This window comes from Bemisia tabaci, chromosome 7, assembly GCF_918797505.1.
Source record: "Bemisia tabaci chromosome 7, PGI_BMITA_v3".
In the NCBI taxonomy this organism is placed as follows: Eukaryota; Metazoa; Arthropoda; class Insecta; order Hemiptera; family Aleyrodidae; genus Bemisia; species Bemisia tabaci.
The window spans coordinates 49,190,870-49,211,354 of record NC_092799.1 but is presented as its reverse complement, the minus strand read 5'-3'; the positions used below and the strand labels follow the sequence as shown (position 1 = coordinate 49,211,354).

Sequence of the window (20,485 nt, the reverse complement as noted above, 5' to 3'; positions counted from 1 at the left end):
CCCTACTAGGAAATATCACATTACGCCCCTTTAACCAGCCAAGGGTCTACGCCCTCAGATGCGAGCCAGTCCGACCCTGATACTTAGTCAGGGCTGGGTAGGGAATCGACCCCTAAGAATCCGAATTTCATGGTACCGAACCCCCCCCCCTCCACCCCTCGGAGGGTTTTTAAAGTCGGGGCCCCCGACCGAATTTCGATTCAATTGCATTAGAATTGAAAATTACGGAAAATTTCACTATGAGTTTTCCTCACCCTGATTCGGAAAGGAGAGCTAACTTCCAAGGGAAGCTAGAGGGCTCCGGGACCATGAAAGTCGGATTCTTTGAAATCGATTACCCGGATTTTTTTTTTTTTTTTTTTTTTTTTTAATCTTTATTTCATTTCTCCTACTTTACAGTATTAGGGAAATTTTACTTGAACATCTATTTACATAACTTAAGTCTAACTGGTGGATCAAGGATCCTAGCAATTACTAAAACCCGGAATATCATGCTTTTTCGGAGAGTCTTGAGGGAGGGGGCAGGGGACGCAGTGCTTTCATCAGGGGGTCATTTTTAGGCCGATTTTAAATTACTAACGATTCAAACTTAATGTAATGTTCCGTACTTCTCAATTCTAATGCTATTGAATCACGATTCGGTCAAGAACCCCTACTATAAGGACCGTGACCACCTTTACCCTGTAAGGGGTGATGAGGATGACGGAGGATGACAGGATGGGAGGGAGGGAGGGGGCATCGGGACCATTAAATTCGGACTCTTCGAGGTCGATTGCCTAGACAGCCCCGCAGTCCTCGACTTCGTGTGACCTTGACGACCAAAAAAAAACAACCTGGAACAAGCTGTCTGAGACACCCTGTATGTTCTTTCCATTCCATCCAGAGCTTTCAGTGATCCCCTACCCCTCCCATCACAGAGACGTGACGTCACGAACTTTGCGCGGCCTCTGCGGGGATTTTACGATCGGCAGAGATTCGTCTCACTCAGCACATTCACTTTAGTAGGCTCTTGAATTTTATTATTACGCATCCAATGTCTCCTTGAAACTAAATTTCACTGAACTGGATCGGCATAAATCACTGGAAATTAGTGTCAATAATGATCACGACTAAAGGTGGCTAAAATTAGGACCAATCGGGCAGGTAGCTTCAGGAGACGCATGTCTGCAAAATGAACTCTTCCCTCCTTTTGTCTTCGCGCGCGCCGCTGCGAGCGTCGGTCGAAGGAGAATTGATCAAAATGGCGGATGTGTTACTGTGAAAGGAATTACGTCGCTACATATTGCGGATAAAGACATAATTTTCTCATCTTATCAAGCTTAAATTAGTCTTATTTTGTGCCAGAAAGTCTTCCTCATGTTCTGCTACGATAAATATCATCGGATGGGTAAGTGGAAGTCTTGTTTCATGCTTTTGTCCCGTGCTGCTGAGAACGAACTTGGTCCATCTTCCCGATTCTTGAACCCCCACTAGTGGAAATTACATTTTACTGGAAGGTACCTGTCGAATTTGTTTGTTGCAAGTTAAGCATTGCTCTTTCCAGTAATCTCGAGGTATAATTTGCGAGGTGGAACGTCGCATGTATTGAATGATATGTCAATCTTGATGAAGCCATGCGGCTGCATCGAACAAGTTTGAACCTGTGGCTAGGTTTCCAGAAAGTTCTGTTTTGAACTTTTAAGTCTACCCCTTCGACTTCTTCTCACGTGTGATTTGATATATACCTGATCTGGCAGTCAGTACTCTTTAATTATCCTTGGAGCCCATCTTGTAGTTTGTATCATAACTGGACGTAGCACCTTAACCATGAGCTGTATCCGCTGCATACCCACTATCAATTGGAGAGACAATGTAGCTGTTGGCGGCTAGTCAAGAAATGCCCTGCCTTACTTCAAGCAGGCAGATCTAATGAGCACTATGTAGAAGTTGAGTTTTCAATGAATTTGGCCAGTTTCTAGAATCTTACTTTTACCTGCTGTTAGGCCGATGCGCATTTCTTAGTCTTGAAGATGTCAGTAGTTGGCTACACTGCTACTATGCATTGTATTCTCTCCATGACTTCTGTCCGTTCAATTTCTACATCGAGGGGGGGCTTGTACTGATCATGCACCATCCTTAACTGGTGACTTTCTGTAACGGTGTGGGTGTGTTGGAAAACGAAGTTGATTTCGCCCGAGTTGGATCGGCAAGTTAGGTTAAGGTGTATTTTTCTCAGTGCAACGAATGCTCTCTGCTTAAGATTTTGTGGTTTTTGCGACACTATTACGCAACTAATGAGAGTATAGAAGCAAGGAGTGCGGTTAGTAATTTAGTTAACAAGTGTCACACTTTTGTTGTACTGTTTTCTGAGCGTGTTACGGTTGTTCCATAACAGTGTTGCCATAACACTGCCCCACGTGCCCCCTTTTCAGAAACTGAATCTGAACGAACCATGAGCCCAACTAGTTGTACCGATAAGTTTTTTGAAGTAATTACCTCATTGTGTTTTAAAATTATAAGGCAATTTGTGTTGTAGTTTACTTCCATCATGAACAGCTTGAGGTAGTCTGAGTGAGTAACTTTCTAATGCTGCATATTAATGTAGTTTTTGTTTAAGGTATCACTTCTTTTTTGCATCTCACAACTTACCACAAGCTCCGTGTTGCAGTGAAGTATTAATTATCCAGCGATTGAAAAGTGAGATCTTGTGTGCCTATTCTTGCAAAATACCACTGAAGACGTGGAAGTAATTAAGGCGTCAGGGTTTAGCACAGCGGAGCCTTAGATGGTGTAAATCACTCAGCTGTTAAGTAGACTGATCACAAATAATCTCTCGTTAAGTTTTTAGGAGAGAGATATGTTAACCAGTGAAGTCTCAATGCTCTAGGCCCACAGCCCTTGTCAGGATTGATCTTCTTTTGCTGAAATGTTTTGAAATTTTAAGATCGTGCTCCCAGGCTTACGTAGTTTTCAAATTTACTGGACACCGTGTTCAAAATGCGCTTCAAACAGGAAACAGTGTCCTTAAAAACTTAACGAACCATTCAACCAAGACACCAAAGCTCAACCCTTCACAAACTCTTAAAGCAGCAATCCTACTCTTCATTTCAACTTTAAATCTGCCCTATAAAATTAGGGATGACTCCTAACATTTTACCCCACAGTTACAACAGTTAGCTTCAGTGTAAGAATTCACTTGCACTACTGAGAACAATTACATTGATAAGCAGGTTTTTTGAGGGTCCGGCTTTATTTGTCAGTATTTAAGTTCCCCAGAATTCCCCTTGATTCCCATGAAATCAGTGCCCGAACTCTTCATACAGTATATGCCAGCTCCTTGAAAAGTTGTGGCCACTTATGTTTATGGTGATCCTCCCCATCGAAACATTAAATTTTTGAAGGCGTTCGCAGCCTTCAATGCTAGCTGATAATGTAACCATCTTAGTTCTGTAGTACATATCAGCAGGGTGTTTCTTCCTTGTGAATCTCCCTATGAAATCAATTGAAATGGTGCATTTTAAAATGAATCTGCTGCAACTCGGAAAAAGTTTCTCTAAGCGGTGTTTTGATTTTTGTGAATACATTGTGGAAAGTGGTCCAGCCTCCTGCCAACTCGATCTAGAAAAAAATTCTGGAAAGTCTAACTGAAAGTGCAAACTCAAGGATTGTAGGTAGTAGTTTCTTCTTCTAATTGACATCAGCGCTGAAAATACTGAGCTCTGAAGCATCATTAATTCACAGGGGATAAGAGTAAGCTTAGGTGGAATTATAATGACTTCATTCAGGCAAATCCTGCGTAATTGATCCAACGATAGCAGTTATCTCTCGGGCGCTTACTAAGCACTGTAAGCGAATTGTTTTGATCAATTCCTAGGCCTTACCTTTGGAACTTTCCAAGCTTGTTTTCAGTCTGATACATTCTGAAATTTTGCTGCCACTACTTTTAATTATCAGCATTAATTTTAACCGTCATATCAATAAGGTAATAGCTGATTTTGGAGTCAGGATTTAGTATCGCATCAGGGTGGAATTTTTCAGGATTATACTGAAGTTAAGCTGTTTGCTAAATGGTAGCAAAAAGAGACGAAAGTCCGATGTTTACTTTTTGCAGGCAAAGACCCCCTCGGAATGAGCAGGCAAGATGGCTGCGTGGCGCGACGGGAACTCAGAGCAGTTCGAGCACTCTCTAACCAATACCTACTCTAACCCATCCTATCGTCTGCCGTCTCCCCACCTTATCCATCCACATAATCATGTTTCCAATAATGTAAAATGAATCAGTGAGTTCGGAAACACTCCAACACGGGTTTTTTTCGATTTTCACTTTTTTACGGTTTAGTAACACTTATGGATAAGTAGAAGCATCTGCACGCAAAAGGATATTTCGAAATTGCAATCGGAAGTGCTCGAAACGGCGACGGGAAAAGGGAAGAATCGAAGAATTTCATTGGAAATACCAATTTTTGGCCGATCAAGGGAAACGGGCGACTATCCGATGCTGTTTTATTTTTTCGGTTCAGTATACCTTGTGCCAACAAGTTATATAAATATTCAAGCGTTATTCAGGTCAAAAAATATAAATTTTTCAGGGCAGACTATGAAATATCAGTATCTGAAACTTGGTGCGTTAAAGTCTGTAGAGTACTTCTTGCGTCCTTTGGCACCAAACAAGTTTTTCTTAAACTAACTTCTTCGCCCGCTGCGAAGTTTTAGGTGTTTCCTGAAAATTTTTTTTTCCGAGTTGGTGTATTTTCGAACTCACTGATTCAAATGTCATCTTAGGTACCTAATGCTATATTTATGCTCCCATATTTCACCCCTTGATGCCTGACTGGTAAAATTCACCACTTTTTGGATCGTTATGTACTTTTGTAGGTATAAGTTATCAAACGCAGAAATGTGCAAAGATATTTTTTTAGCAAATTTTTCAAGAAATATGCTAAGTGCCTCGTTACCTTTAACAGGATGTTTCCCAGAAGTTGTACCATTGTGCCACAAAAAAAATTTATAAATTTGTGCGAATGCTGAGTTAAATTTTTAGCTTGATGGTTCATCTTCACATGGAAATATTTTTGGTAGAATTACAAATTCCACAATGAAAGTCTAGCAACACAGCTAACTTAGCAAAAGCCCTCATATTTCTTGAAGTCAGGAGAGGGTAATATTTCTCCCCCCTCCTCCTAACTAGTTCCCCCAATGCTCCTGAAAACATCTCTGCTGAGCGCAAAAATCCTCAAACTCATCCCTCATCATCTGGCATCCCCAAGTCCTATGTGCAGTGCGGATGGAAAGTATGCATCGCGCCCATAAAATCCTAAGCAAAAGCAAAGTGAAGGTCACCTTATTTAGGTGTACAAAATTATTTCTCAGTAGTAGTATTGAGTAGGAAACATTGTATTGGAGTAATTTTCCTTAGTTTTACATTTAACCACAAGATTTTCAGAAGAATGAATCATCATTTCCCTGAAATTACTGTTGAAACCAGTACTTTTTAGAAACATCTGATCTTTTGTTTTTTGTTTTCTTAATTGGCCTCTTTACAAGGGATGAATTTAATCACTGTGCATCATATTTTCTCTTCTAAATTTCACCAAAAAAAAAAAAAAATTAATCGCTCAACAGGTAGTCTGAATATCAACTCCTGAATAAAGTATTAAAGTGTTTACACTTCGCATTGGATAAATAGTGAAGAATAAGGAATAAAGGAGGATAAATCGTGAATGATGTCATTATTTACAATACCTTCATTTGATCTCTGTTAATCATACTTGTTAATATTTCATTCAGGAGTTGATCTCCTAACTTCCTGTGACGTGAATTATTTTCTGTATAAGATTTTAAAGAGTAAAATTTTTCTTAGGTCTGATCTTGCCCATTGGCTCATTTGCTTTAATTATTTACACTCAATCTATTGAATTTTGCCTTATTTATTTATTGAATTTAAATTATTATTTATTAATTGAATGCAATTTTCGAATAATTCAGTGGAAAAATATTGACAACTTTTTGTCAAATATACATTTTATCGGAGGAATGAAATGTTTATAGGTCGTTTCCTCTTAGCACGGTATTAGAGCATTGTGCAGTTGCAAGATTTGAGCCTCAATGTACCTACAACAGATAACGACGCAAATGTATCAAGAATTACACCTCTTTATTTACTAGCTGTGAATAGGATCACTTATTCTGTTTTCTGTTTTATTTTTTCACTCCTTGGCAAGGAAATTGATTACTTCATGCTGTTTCAAGACACATGAAGCCAAGTGATTTTCGGAATGATCTTTTCTTCATCATCTGCGCGCAACTGATTTTCACTATTATTCTCATGGCAGCTGATGGAATTTCTCTTTCCAGATTTTTTTTTCTTCTTTTCTTTCATAGTTAACGGTATCTCTACTTTTTCCTTGAAGTTTCAATTATGTAATTTTTTACAAACAACTCAATTTTTTTAAAAAAATTTTCTTCAGTTTTTTAATTTTTTGTTCTTCGAAAATTGGCAATAATTATATCATAGAACCCTTTCTGAAACATCCAGCTCAAATATGATGCGTATGTTTAGAACTTGGGCTCATGGACGGACTTCTCATAATGCTACATACGGCAATACAGTATGTTGCATGGTTCAACGGCACTTGCCCTATTGAACTACTTAAGTGCAGTCAGCGTTGTTTTTTTTTTCCATGTTACATCCTTAGGAGGAGTAATAACTATTAGTATTAATTACTCTCTCAGATACCAGTTGGGCGGCTAAGATTTACATCGGGTACAACGGGGGGTGGGTGGGGGGTGGTGCTCTATTGCGAGGAAATTTTCTCATCGGGAAAAGCTATAGTCGTGCCACAGCTGCCCGTTTATTTATATTTAGCTGCTGATCTGCATGTACGATTGGATTTTTCTTAACAAGAACATGTTTTCCGCCGACGAGAATTTTCTCCGGAGAAAGGGAGTTTTCCTGGGAAATTTTTTGGGAAATTCGGCTATTTTTTCCCGGAATCATTTGTCTTGGCAGCATTGCAAAGATTTAGGTTCTTCGTTCCAATGAACTCCTTGTCTTCGATTTCCTTTCAGGAAAATTCACGTTCACAACTGGACCGCCTCCAGCAGGAAGGAACCAAGCCACGTCAGCCATTCCCAAATTTAATCGGACAATTCTATTTTTTACATGAAAACAGTTTCGCTGATTTTTGTGTAAATTTCTACGAATTTTCTTTTTAGTACAAGGCAAAGTCCCTTAAATTTTCCGAGGAATCTGCACAAACTTTCTCCTGTAAAAAATTAAATTGCCCAGTTATATTTTGCAAAAGCTGATTTGGCTTGGTTCCTTTTTGCTGAACGCGGCCCAATTAATGGTTGGATCCAGTTGATTTTTCCATCCCTAAACTTTGCTTGCTTCTGTATTTCTCCTTTCATCATTTTCAGGTTTTTCAGTTTCAGCTCAGTACTTTTTTTTTGTTTCATTCTGATCACGTGGAAAAGAAAGGGAGGGTGATAGAGAAAAAGTGTGCATTAGTCCGGGAACAGCACTGGTTTTTTAAGGGCAGTCGCGAAGTACCGGAGAATGCGGTATTTCCGGAAGATGTTCCTTTATACCATGCTAACTTTTTAATGAAGCCATGAAAGTAAGCCATCCCCTGCGCGTTGATTCTTTAAGTAGCGTCTCCCTGATGAATCGAGATGGTGCAGTCGGTTAATTTTCGATCCATCAATGAAATTTGTTTCAACGTCATTTTTTTCGCAATTTTTTTTTTTTTTTTTTTTTTTTTTTTTTTTTTTTTTTTTTTTTTTTTGGAAGACGCAACTACTATAAGAATATCTCTTGTATCTATTTACATGATTTAAATTAACTGAATTAATTTCTTTAAATATACAGAACAACGTTGGCTAATGAAATCCTTATCTAAAAAATAGGAATTATAAAATTCTCTGTCTTTTTTTAGAATGGACCACTAGACAAGGTACGAATTTTAGCATTCTGATACGTGTTTCTAAACAAAATTTCACGTATAATACGTCGCGCACAACGAAAATTACCGAAATTAACTCCTTCCAAAGATATTTAATGATTCTTGATGCGTGAATTCAAACCACCCGCTCATGATAACTCAATGCTCTCCGTGATTCACATCGTGCGCTAAACGTTATCATGACAGTTTCTGCGATATTATAATCTGGCAACCTCAATCTTGACCCTTTGGCTCAGCTGTAGCAAATTGCTTATAGTTTTAACAACACACATGATCATTACTCGATTGAGAAGCTTGTTGAAACCGTTGTAGTGTGCAATTTGACTCACGTAGAGCTTTGAGTTTCTTGTCAGCGGGCAATTCAAATTCCTCGTAACCTATGTGAAATAAAAACGTTAATATCTTCGTTTGGAGTTTGTTTTATTACTTTTCGTTGCGCGGATCGTGCTGTACGTGAAATTCTGGTTAAGTAACATGTATCAGAATGCTTAAATTCGTACCTTGTCTAGTGGTCCATTTTTAAAACATAAGTTTTTAGTTTATTTACTGAACATGTTACCTTTCGCGCCCCATTCACTCTCTCATTCATATTTTCTCCCTACTTTTTTCGCAATTCGAACGAGGATTTCAAATTTTCGAGATTTCTTTGATTTCTTCAAGTGGAGGTACTGAAAAAGTACTGCATTTTTCTGTCAAGGAGGTACCGAATTCCTTGAGAATGCATTGAAAAAGTACCGTATGAGTACTGATTTTTGGCCAGCCTGGTTTAGCAGGTACCCTGAAAAGCGTTTTTAAAATTGTTTTTAGACCTAGCAGTGGCTCGACGACATTCGTGATGACACCGAGCGCCGCGCGATCAGGACGGGTCTTCCGAATGTTTTGTGACGTGACCCCTCACGACTTTGAGCGCGCCCTTGCTCGTCCCTGTCGAGTCATCCGTGTTCCGCCGAAGAGTGATCTCTCCGGAAAATTGATGAACGTTTCTGTCGAACCTGCCATGTGTTTAATATTGGGAGGCTTTTGATTTTTTCCAGATGACGTGAGCGTTACAGCACGGAAGATTAAAGTCCGATAAATCGTATTTGTTGCTTGCAGCCCATTTTAGCCACGGCATCACAGCTACAGGTGAGTTCGCTCAGCCAAACCAACCGATCATCTAACGTGTCTCTTTTCAGCCCCGATCGACACCATGGACTCATCGCCGATCCGTCGCCTCGCGCTCAGAACATTGAACATTAAATTATCTCGTGGAACATGGAACATTAAATTATCTCGTGGAACATTGAACATTGAGTTCCATGTAATTGTACTGAGTGACAGTTATCGGGAGTGTAATAACAGCAATGATTAACGTTATTCCCGCGCTTGTTTCACGATTGTTTCGTAAGTGATGATGGACGCTCGGTAGTGTTCCGGGATGATTTTGGATCCTCGTCTCTCTGCAGCCATCCTCCAAGTTCTTCTCCGGAAGCTATCACTCGAGAGCTCGATTTGTGGGAGACACGGAAGTTTACAGACTTTTTTTCTGACAGACTTTACAGACTGTTGTGCGTCGAAGTTTTTCTTCTCTTCGGAGTGTTCGGATCTTGATCAGGGAGAGAAAAAGGAGGAAGTCAAAATTTTAGTATCCGAATTTCTACTGCTCCGAGAACTAGATCTGGTATTTTGATGTTTCGAAATTTACCAATTTTGAACTTTAAGCGAATCCCTGATTATTTTGTTTTGTTCGGATTCGTACATCGCTCACCAGATTCTCGTCCCACAAAAGCCTAATACTTTTCCGAGATTTGAAATTCGCACTGGCTCTAACCATTAAAATTGTTCAACAAATTTTCAAAATATTACCTTTTCTGAGTGAACTATAACGCAGCAAATCTGCAGTTTGTTACACCGTTTCTTTTTTTTTTTTTTTTTTTTAATATTTTTATTTACTTTCATTAACAATTCCTGAATATTTGACACGTTTCAACGGCCCAGCGTTTTCTAGCTTTAAAAATTGCGTTTGGAGTCGCACATTTGGTTAAGGGAATGTCTTAATTTACATTTACATCTTAGCCCTGATCTCCTTCTTTGCGATTAAAGCAGAAACTCTTCATCTTTTCGCCAAGTTTTCTGTCCCCGAAATTGAAATTTCTAGTTGATAATAAATAATATAACGTTATTTTAAGTCCATGGCTAATTTTATCTGATATCCCTTTTTCTATTTGCCATTGGAGGCATCTGTTGCAACGAGTTTTTTTTCTCTCTCCCTATCACGAAATTTTCAGTCTCTCTTTGAATTCAACGAATCTGCAAAATTCACCATCTCTATGTCCATACGACGGTTATTCAACCGTGATTTAAATTTCAAGAGGCCTGATTTACATTTTGGCATCCAAGTCGCAGTGACCAATATTTTATGCACATTGATTTGAACGTGAATACACCAAGTTGAACGGAGAAGTCTCGTTCATTGCGCAGTCATCTTTTTTTTTTTTAAATTTTATTTTATTTATTCTTTCTTTCTTCTACTCTGGTTTAACTATGGCCTTAGTTGTTAGGAAAACAGACACCGCAATTATGAGGGATTAAGATTTCTTAGGCATTCAAAGCGTATGATTTCTATGTAGGAATTTCTTATTTCAGTAAAGGGAGAAGAAATTGGTAATTTCAATGATCTCTATTTTTCTTCTTCTCGAGGCCGTCAAAGCGTATGAGCCCTTTGTGGAAATTCTGATCTAAGTAAAGAGAGAAGAACGAGGGCATTTGAATTATCTCGAACGTGAATCCTAATTTCTATGATTGCCGCAAAAATAAAGCTCTCAACCATTTATCGTTCCCCATTTAAACATTTTCTCCTGCAATGTACAAGTATAGCCTAAAGCCAAACGCTGGTTGCGGTTTGGATGTAGTTTATATTTTCTTATACGAATATCAAGTTTCCCAAATTTTAAGATTAACTAATTTTGTCCTGACAATAAGTCAGGAGGAACTAATTTTTTCCTGAAAATTAGTTGAAAATTGAAAAGCAAGAAACCCGAATTATTAACGAATTATGACACGCATATGATATTGTAACAGATATCGACTTCGTAATATCCTCACAGCAAAGAAAAGAATCCGAAAAACAATTAGCGCCAAGCCCCGACACTTCCGGTAAAATAGTGCCAACTACAGGCAGTGGGGCCGAACCCTAAAAAAGCTCAGCACTACTGTCTTTATTTTGGCACTATTTTACCTAAAGTCTCAGGGCTCAGCGCTAATTAGTCTTTTTCGTGTTGGGAAGCATTTCTGCTAAAGCTCAGATACTAATAATTTTGACATATTGTCAAACTATCAGCAGCATTGAGGCGGATTTCTCTTTCCCACAAGCGAAATAAATGTTTTTAGTATTAGGCGTAGCAAATGAGGTCACATGGTTTGACTGATTCCCTGCAATTCTTCATTCCTCAGTTTTCAGGAACACAAAAGTTAAGACTTTAAAGGTTTTCCTTTTTTTTATTCTCCTACAGAAAAAGTGCAATTATTTTAAATTAACAAGTCCTGCATGGAGCTAGTGCCAAACTCCGTGCCCTCTTTTCATGTCTGAAAACTTTAAGTCGCCACCACACCAAAGAGAAGCTCTTTAATTAAATTCGAAGGTTGCTTTGAGACAAGGAGTGAGATTTTGGCGTTGAAAAGCGAATTTGATAGGAACCATCTAACATTAAAATCATGCCGAGTACCTCTCCCCGAAGACGTTCCAATCATCAATCATATCAGATCGGCTTCACCAGACAACCGACTAGACATCGATTGAGTTATTTAAAACAATTGAGGATTGGCTGCTCCTTGATGAGTAAGGAAGAACCCAGGCTCTGAAGAGAAGTGCCATCAACGACCCGCCCCATTTTATTGAGGACCATTCATTAATGGTTTACTGAATTAGCTGCGGATTTCATATTTTTGTGTGCACACCGTTATCTCAGTGCACTGGTAACAAAAATCTCTTGGACCAATGCCGCATTGCATTGACTTAACAGTGCAGTTTCTTGTCGCCGGATTTAAGAGTCTTGAACTCTTGTTTCAAGCGGATTTTGCATTGATTCAAGCAGATTTTGCATTGAAACAAGAGTCCAGACTCAAATTCGGCGACAAGAAATTGCACTCTTGAACCAAGAGGTTTTTCTACCAGTGACTGCCGAGGGCTTAAATATGACGGAGCATGCACTCTTCCAAACTCAACACCCCCCCCCCTCCCCACACCTCCTCGGAGAAAGCTATGTAAACAAACACGTATATATAATATTTTTCGATTGTATTCTTGAAGTTTTTGATCTTGATATGAGGAGGTCATTTCTTGAAAAAAAAAACTCGACGCAGTAATCTATCTCATCGTTGGGTCCCCTTTTAAGCATATGCTGTAATCTACTTTTACGGGCAAAGAATGGTAAGACGTAAAAACCGAGGAGTCGACGGCGCGTTCAATTCTCGGCTCCGACGAGGAAGAGGTTAATCGGCGAGCTCGGTAACGATGTCGAAAGCGAAAGTCGCTTCTATCTCAGCATGTCTTCCATACCTTGTTAATGTTAAGTTGTTCTATGGTCGATGGTCCTTGTGCTCACCAATGTTGTCACCCTCATTTTGCAACCCACTAATGTGACGTTGATTCTTTTCCGTTGTAAAGCTATTTAGTCCGCACGAGAGGGATGGCCCACCCAGAAGGCGACTACTCACGGAGCTACTCCCGGCACGAGCGGAGGGATCGAGGCTCGAGGCGATCCCCCCCGGAGGACCGCGAAACGTGGAAGCGGTCGGTCGAGATATTTCTCGACCAAGAGCGCCGCGGCGACGAACGGCGGAGGGACAGGAGTCGCAGCCCCAGGGACAGGTCCTGGGAGCGAGGTAGAGGCGACGAGAGAAAAGGTAAGAGGGATGATTTTTATTCACCGAAATCGCGGCGCGACTCGCCCAAGGAGGATCGGAGCAGTCGGCATTCCTCCCGAAGCAAGAGTCGCGACTCGAGTCGCTACGACGAAGACCGCTCGTGGGACGAAGACTCTCGCGGCGGTCGGCATCGCAGCGACAAGGATCGGCTCCGGGACCCGGATCGACGCGACAGCTCGAGCTCGAGCTACAGCAAGCGCGGCGAGTGGCAGGACGACACCAACTACGACTACGAGCTGCTCGAGTACGACCGGTTCTCGTACAAGAAGCAGACGCCCAACAGGACCCTCATCATCCGAGGCTTGGTCCAGCACGTCACCGAGGACGACATCCGCAACGAGATCCTCAAGAACCAGCTCGTCCCCAAGGACGTTCGCCTCATCCGGAAGAAGGACACGGGCGCCTCGAGAGGCTTCGCTTTCGTCGAGTTCTTCACGACCCGGGAAGCCCAGTCCCTGATCGAGTGGAAGCGAGGCGAGCTCATGATCAAGGACTTGTACCGGGCGGTCATGCAGTACAGCATCTTCGTGCCCAACGAGCCCGACGGCGGAGCCGATTGGTTCTGCAAGTGCAACGCTCGCAACTTCAAGCGGAGGGACTACTGCTACAAGTGCGGTACCCCGCGATCGTCGGGCGGGAGCGATGATCTTCTCGACGAGATCAGCACGCACCCCACCAGCACGGTGCTTTTGAGGAATCTCGACTTGAAAACGACCGAAGAAAACGTCCTTAGGTCGATTGAAAAGCTGTCCAACTTGCCGATTAGGAGCGTGCGTATCGGTAAGGACCCCGTCACGGGTATGTCGCGAGGAGTGTGCTACTTGGAAATGAACAACGTCGTCGATGCTATGTACTTGCATAATTGTTTGCTGATGGACACACTGTATGTCAACAACCGGGCTGTAGATATCTCCTACTGTAAATTAACCCCTGTACAAAGTAGTTCAACGGTACCTTCCAATGCCGCCAACGCCGCCATCGCAGCGGCGCAGTGGAGCCATCAGAAGACCGAGGGCAATCAATATACCTTGGAAGACGTGAACCGGTTGGCGGAGTACAGCGCGAATTTATACGCCAAGACCCCCGAGGAAAAGGCGACCTATTTAACCTATTACTTACAGTATTACTCGAAGCAAATCTCCAATGGTGAAATGATTTCGCTACCGACCACGGGTTCTTCCAATGTTGCCACTCCTCAAGACGACGGTACTAAAACCGCCGCGGCTACGCCTCTGGTCGAAGCCCCGACCGGTTCCGGCGAGCATGCGTACCCGATCCCGGACGTGAGCACCTACCAGTACGACAAGACGTCCGGTTACTATTACGACCCTTACACAACACTGTACTATGATGCGAATTCGCAGTATTATTATAATTCCAAGTTGGCCAAGTTCTTGTACTGGGACGGTACGCGCAACACGTATCTTCCCGCACCAACTTCCAGCACGGTCCCATCCGTCGGCGGTGCAGCCAACGGCGGAGCCGCAGGAATGGCCCTCGCTGCTCCGGCGTCCGACGCCGAGAAGAAGGAAAAGCCCGAAAAGGACGATAAGGTCAAAGTAGCGAAGAGGATCGCGAAAGACATGGAGAAGTGGGCCAAGACCCTGAACCACAAGAAGGAAATCGCCAAGCAGAATCTCGTCGCCGCGCAAGCCGCCGCGTCCAACACGAAGGCCCAGGGCTCTGCAGACATCGGTTCTCGGTTCTCGAACGCAAGGAGCCCACCCAGTCCGCGCTGTACATAGATCCTGACCCCGCACCCTTCCTGAGCAAAACCGAAAGCCTCGTCGCCAACTACGGCCAAGGCAGCGACAGCGAAGACGAGACGGCCGAGAACACGGCCAACGAAGACAAGCAACACACCGACTGGGTGAAACTGGCTTGCTTGTTGTGCAAGCGTCAGTTCCCCAGTAAAGACGTGTTGCTGAAGCACCAGTCTCTGTCGGACTTGCACAAGCAGAACCTTCGGAAGTGGTACGATGACAGAGGATTGGACCCCGACGATATCCAGAAGAGGAACGTCCAGTACAGGGATCGCGCTAAGGAGCGGCGGCAGAAGTACGGCGAGCCGGACGAGCCCAGGCCCAACCGCTACAAGGAAGCCTTCCTCAAAGCCAAAGAAGCGACCGTCAGCTACGAAGAACCAACGAGAGCCGGGATCGGCTCCGATAACTTGGGTAATAAGCTCCTCCAGAAAATGGGCTGGCAGGAGGGAATGGGTCTCGGCAAGAAGAACCAAGGGCGGACCACCATCATCGAAGCCGAGCAGCGCGTCGCGACGGCGGGCTTGGGATCCCGGGCGACGGGAATCACCCGCGCACCCGGCGAAACCTACAAAGACTGTGTCAAGAAGATGATGAGGCATAGGTACGAGGAAATCTGTGATAGCTAGTCTCCGGCTTCCGCAACAAATAATACTTCCAACGTGGATTCCTTCTCCAATGAGTTCCTTTCGATGTCCTGGGTAGTTGCCGTAAGCGCCTTCACTGTTTCTCTCTTAGTCGAGCGTTAGTTCCGCATGGCATGACCTGTGGGGTGACTATTGAAATTTTTAGATACAAATTTTTAAGAGCAGCCCAAGACAATGATAACAGTGGAAAAACAAGGATGAAAAAACGGGAAACAATGCTAAAAATACACGATTAATGAAATCCGAGACGTTTCGACTCAAAACTGAGTCATTTTCAGTCGGAAACAATAAGAATTTAAAAGAAAAACGATAAAAAAAACCTGAGCCCTACATGGTGGCCCTCTTTCTCTCAGATCCTGGCCACCACCATGTAGGGCTCAGGTTTTTTTATCGTTTTTCTTTTAAATTTTTATTGTTCCCGACTGAAAATGACTCAGTTTTGAGTCGAAACGTCTCGGGTTTCATTAATTGTGTATTTTTAGCCTTGTTTCCCGTTTTTTCATCCTTGTTTTTCCACTATTGAAATTTATGGACGAAGGTGTAGACATAGAAAATAAAAGGGATGTGGAGGGGTCCTATTGGTGGAAGCTGGTGGTTGCAATGGACAAAGAAGGTAGTTAATAGACTAACGAACGGCAACCCACGAGAGACACTTAGGTTACTCCATCATTTTTTTTCTTAGCCTATTTCGACCAAGAGAATCGCTCCTTTGTCCTCTTAGTCTATAGCCTTGTCCATCAATTCCAATAATCAGCCCACTGGTTTCCTAAATACCAGCAGCTGAAAAGTGTTCAACGGCTCCGACGTGGCTCATGCTCGATTCTCCTCTTAAAGGTAGCGGTTGGACTTTATTTTGCAATTGGTAACCACTATTTCTAGCTAACCCGTAGAAGAACCTAAATTCACAGGGAAATTAGCGGTACGTTCGTTGTCACCATAATAAGCCGGTACTAGTTTTTCCTAATTGCAAAATGATGTCAAGTTATGATGAGGGATCCGGCAACCCCTTATTCACCTATCACTACAGATCTCAGTGATGGATCACTATAGACTTATTTAGTGACTACGTCATGGTTTAGTTGTAGTCGAACACACAACCTTGTCTCTTGATTCGCGCTCCTCGCGCTATGGTGGTGAAATGCGTGCAAGTGTTTCCTGCAATAGAATTTACGTTGTCACTGAATCAGTCTATTGAGTGATTCTAATTGCGATCTAGTCGCCCCTACCACCGTTTTGAACGAAGATGATGCTATTTTAACAACGCTTGTCGATGCATCTACAAGGGCTTCGTGTGAATATTGATGGTTATGGATTTCCCCCTTCGTTTTATTTTTGTTGGTTTTTGAAAGATGCCTTACAGTCAAAAATTGATCTCCGGCCCTCCAATTCTACACCAATGTATCACTATCTGTGAATACTCGCATGTAAATTTCTCACGACTTAAGAAGTATTCTTCCAAAGTAACGACTTGAACTTTTCAGTCGGTATTTCAACTGAAAATCTTCCGTTTCTGGAGACCCAGTCTCTTCTTTTACGGCTTACCAAGTATTTTACCAAGGATTGTGTAAATACTTCCATGGATTTTTTTATTGCTTTGTCGTACGTTGATACTTAGTCTAGAAGCACAAAGTGTACTTAAGGCTCTTCCATTAGTTATGTACATGTCACACATATAGTTCGAGAGACCTACGTATTATCAGTTCGGAGTGAAAGTCAAATCTGAACCCTTTTTGTCATATTCGTAACTTTCTCTTGCCAACACATGTAGTGTATTTGTCAAAGCTCTTGTAAGTAACTCGATCTTTAGCACACATTCTCTGTAGACTGCAGGAGTGTGCACTGGAAGAAAAGAACATTGGATCTAGAGTCCAGACTCTTAAAGACATCGACAAGAAAAAATATTCTTGATTCAATCAGATTTAAGCTTAAATCAAGAACCAAGCCTCTTAATTTGAGCGATTTCCTTTTGATTTAAGCTTAAATCTGATTGAATCAAGAGTCCTTTTTCTTGTCCATGTTTTCAAGAGTCTGGACTAGATCCAATGTGTTTTCTTTTCCAGTGTGTTCTACGGGTCAAAATAACACTTTTTTCTTTTATGGAAGTTTTTTCGCAAAGTGATTCTTTAATAGGACTCTCTAAGTTCTAAAAAAAAAATCGCAAGATTAAGATTTCGCGCACTACCGCTGCCATAACGCAGGAAAAACGATTCCTGTCTGAGAACTGCGTAAACGAAACTACTGCCCCGTTGATAAGCACTTTCGGAAAGAAATTTATCGAAGAAAAAAGTCTTATCTTGACGCGTGGAAATACCTCCTGCGATTGGACTTTGGATCACCCTGTGTACATTTCAGTGTCTACGTCATATTGAACGCCCTTCGTGTGTCACGTGGGAGTTAAAGTATCCCATATCTCGTTGTCTGGTGAACTGCATAAGGAAAACAATGTTGTGAAAGCTGTATCCCTAGCTGTATGTAATCCCTACCTTGCTCGTACTCAAGTGTCGGGTAAAGATGTCTCGCCGACCGTTCAACCTTTAGCATTTTCAGGGCGACTCTATGTGATAAGCCTTGATAGCGCGAGGACTTGCACTGTCTGAACGTTTTAAGCTTGAAAGGAGAGTAGATGTACGTTAATATTTACGTTTCCACACTGAGAAAAAAACTACGTGCGTGGGACCCAAAGTTTAGGTCATATGGATCTCTGAAGTTTTCAGATTGAGCATCCGAACACTTACGGTCCGACTGCTGAGGTTTGGATCACACATCTGGAACTTCAGTTCTTACATCTGAAGTACTTCGGTTTTCACATCCGAAAAACTTCGGTTCTCACATTTGAAGTACCTCAGATGTAAGAACTGAAGTTTCAGATGTGTGATCCGAACCTCGACAGCTAGACCCAAAGTGTTCAGATGCTCAATCTGAAAACTTCAGAGATCCATATTACCTGAACTTCGGGTCCCACGCACGAAGCTTTTTTCTCCATGCGTATCCTGAAGAATTCCTATCGTCAAGTTTGATCGAAAATTGGACTGCATTTTGCAATTTGGAACTAAAAATTCTAGCCCGGTTTAAAAACAACGTATGCGCCATTAGTTTCCCTCTGCACATAAGTGTTTTTACAGATGAGCCAGAATTTATAGCTCCAAATTGCAAAATGCAGTCCAATTAGTCGCTGGAGTCTCATAATGTTGTTCGAATCATACCTTCTCGGCTTTCTTGAGCGGATTTTAATCATTCAACGTTCTTCTACCAGAACAACCTCTCCTGAGAATCATGAAGTGTTCTTTCACGCGCTCCTCCCAGGAAAATGCTCTTTTTAGATCTTATGAAGTGATTTCAATGTAGATACGATACCTTTGTTTTGTTAATTAGCTGTACATTATCGAAGTCAGAGTAATTTTAAGTTTTGTATAGTGTTCGACTCATCAGTGATTACTTAGACTGACTCATACGGGCGGGCGGGTTGGGGGGAGGGGTTGTATTTATTTATATTGAATTTTTTTATTTTAGTTTTTCGCTTCAGTTCTTTGTTGTTTCCTTCCAGAATACTCTTTAAGAATATGCTGTTATTTATTTTAAACTTTGTAATACATCTTGTGAGGCATTTTGCCTTCTGAATGAACTTTTTCCCCCCGCAATGTTTTTTCTACGTACAATAAAAGAGTTCGTTAATTTCACATCTCATTTTGTGATTTCCCCATTTCCCCAAGTAATGTTTTTGGAAAGTACAAGCATCGCTTCTCACTTGTCTTCAACTCAAAATCAACTCTTTGCGCACTAATTATTTTGCTATGTAAAATTTTGTCGTTCAATATTTGAGCTGTCATGAATTTTCACCTTCTTTTATAAATATTAATAATCAGACGAAGAACCTAACAATAGAAAGACGTAGTCACGATAAAGAGACTGTTCATAATTAAAACAAAAAGGCCCGGTCCTGTTCACACTGTACATTTATTCGCACATGTTTCAGCGATGCGCCCTAGTTAATGAAGCTCAAATTCTATAAAACTCTTAAAAATCTCGACAGTTTCAAAAATATTTTCCTCAAGTTAAAGAGTGCTACCGTCACAGGTATCTGACAGAGATTAGCGTCTTCCAACTGATAGTGGCATGATGAGACATACAGAGTTTACAAGTTTTGACTGAAGACGGATTTCAGCCTTTTTCACGGCGAATTGCGTCTCCACTTTTTGTGGCTCGAGGTACGATTTTTTGTCACAACGTGCCTGCTCTATTACACTAGAGGAACATCTTTTGAAGATATTGATCACCACATAATTACTCCATTCCTCGGCCCTTCAAAGCTTCACAGGAAAAACTCTGCATTGAACGAACACTCACGAGATGCATGGACTGAGAAAAACCGGCAAGCTACAGCGAGGAAAAAGCCTTCCTTACCGGTAATCGGCTGCTCCGAGGAACATAGTCGTTGCGTCAAGAACAGTACCATCGCTCTAGGAAGCTCTTGCTCTTATAACTTAACTTGGATTGCATTTTGCATGAAGGAACCACGAGCATTGCAATATTGCTAAGATTGTGCAACTTCTTTTTTCTTGGAAGAAAAACCTGATTATCCATCAACAGTGTCTATTTTACTCGCTAAAAACTGTAAATTTTAGACAAAAATTACCAAGTCGATTTCTTATTTTTTCATGTTTTCAGTAATTATATTGCAAAGGATGAAGTTGCACAATCTTAGCATCATTGCAATGCTTCTGGTCCCTCTTTGCAAAATGCAATCTACTCATACTTCGCCTACGTAATCGCTTTTTCAATGCAACAGGTTGTTTTCTCGGTACAGCCGGAAACTTTCAAAGGAAGTCGATTTTTTTCTTGGTATTGAAGTCGACATTTCTCATTTGTGCTGACTCAAGATGCCAGCCAAGATTATCTAACCATTTTGTCAAGATGGGAAGTATTCGAAGATCTCATCTTTTTTTTTCAACTTCACCTACTCAACTATTGTACTTACTTTTTCCATTGCGTGTTCGGCGATCTTTAATTTTTGGTTGAGGAGATGACTACTGCACTCGTCATCGTATGCATAGTTTCTAATGTGAAGCTCGGAAGGATAGGCGAAGATGTGAATACTTTCACGGTTTTCAAATCGTGACAACATGATCTGACCCAAAGACAAAAGTCAAACCCAATTCTAAGAAGAAAAAAAAAATCATCACATCATTTGGGAGAATTATCTAAGAATACTGATCATTTTAATGTAAGG

The 20,485-nt window shown here is 41.5% G+C and overlaps 1 protein-coding gene across 1 annotated transcript; it reads left to right on the top strand.

Annotated features, from left to right (window-relative positions):
* The first annotated feature begins 1,207 nt into the window (after positions 1-1,207).
* Positions 1,208-18,935, top strand: LOC109030111 (RNA-binding protein 5). The gene is given in 4 exon segments (XM_019040913.2): positions 1,208-1,387; positions 8,978-9,068; positions 12,589-14,540; positions 14,543-18,935. Coding segments are annotated over 2 exon segments (2,628 nt in total). The 5' UTR covers positions 1,208-1,387; positions 8,978-9,068; positions 12,589-12,610; the 3' UTR covers positions 15,241-18,935.
* The last annotated feature ends 1,550 nt before the right edge of the window (positions 18,936-20,485 follow it).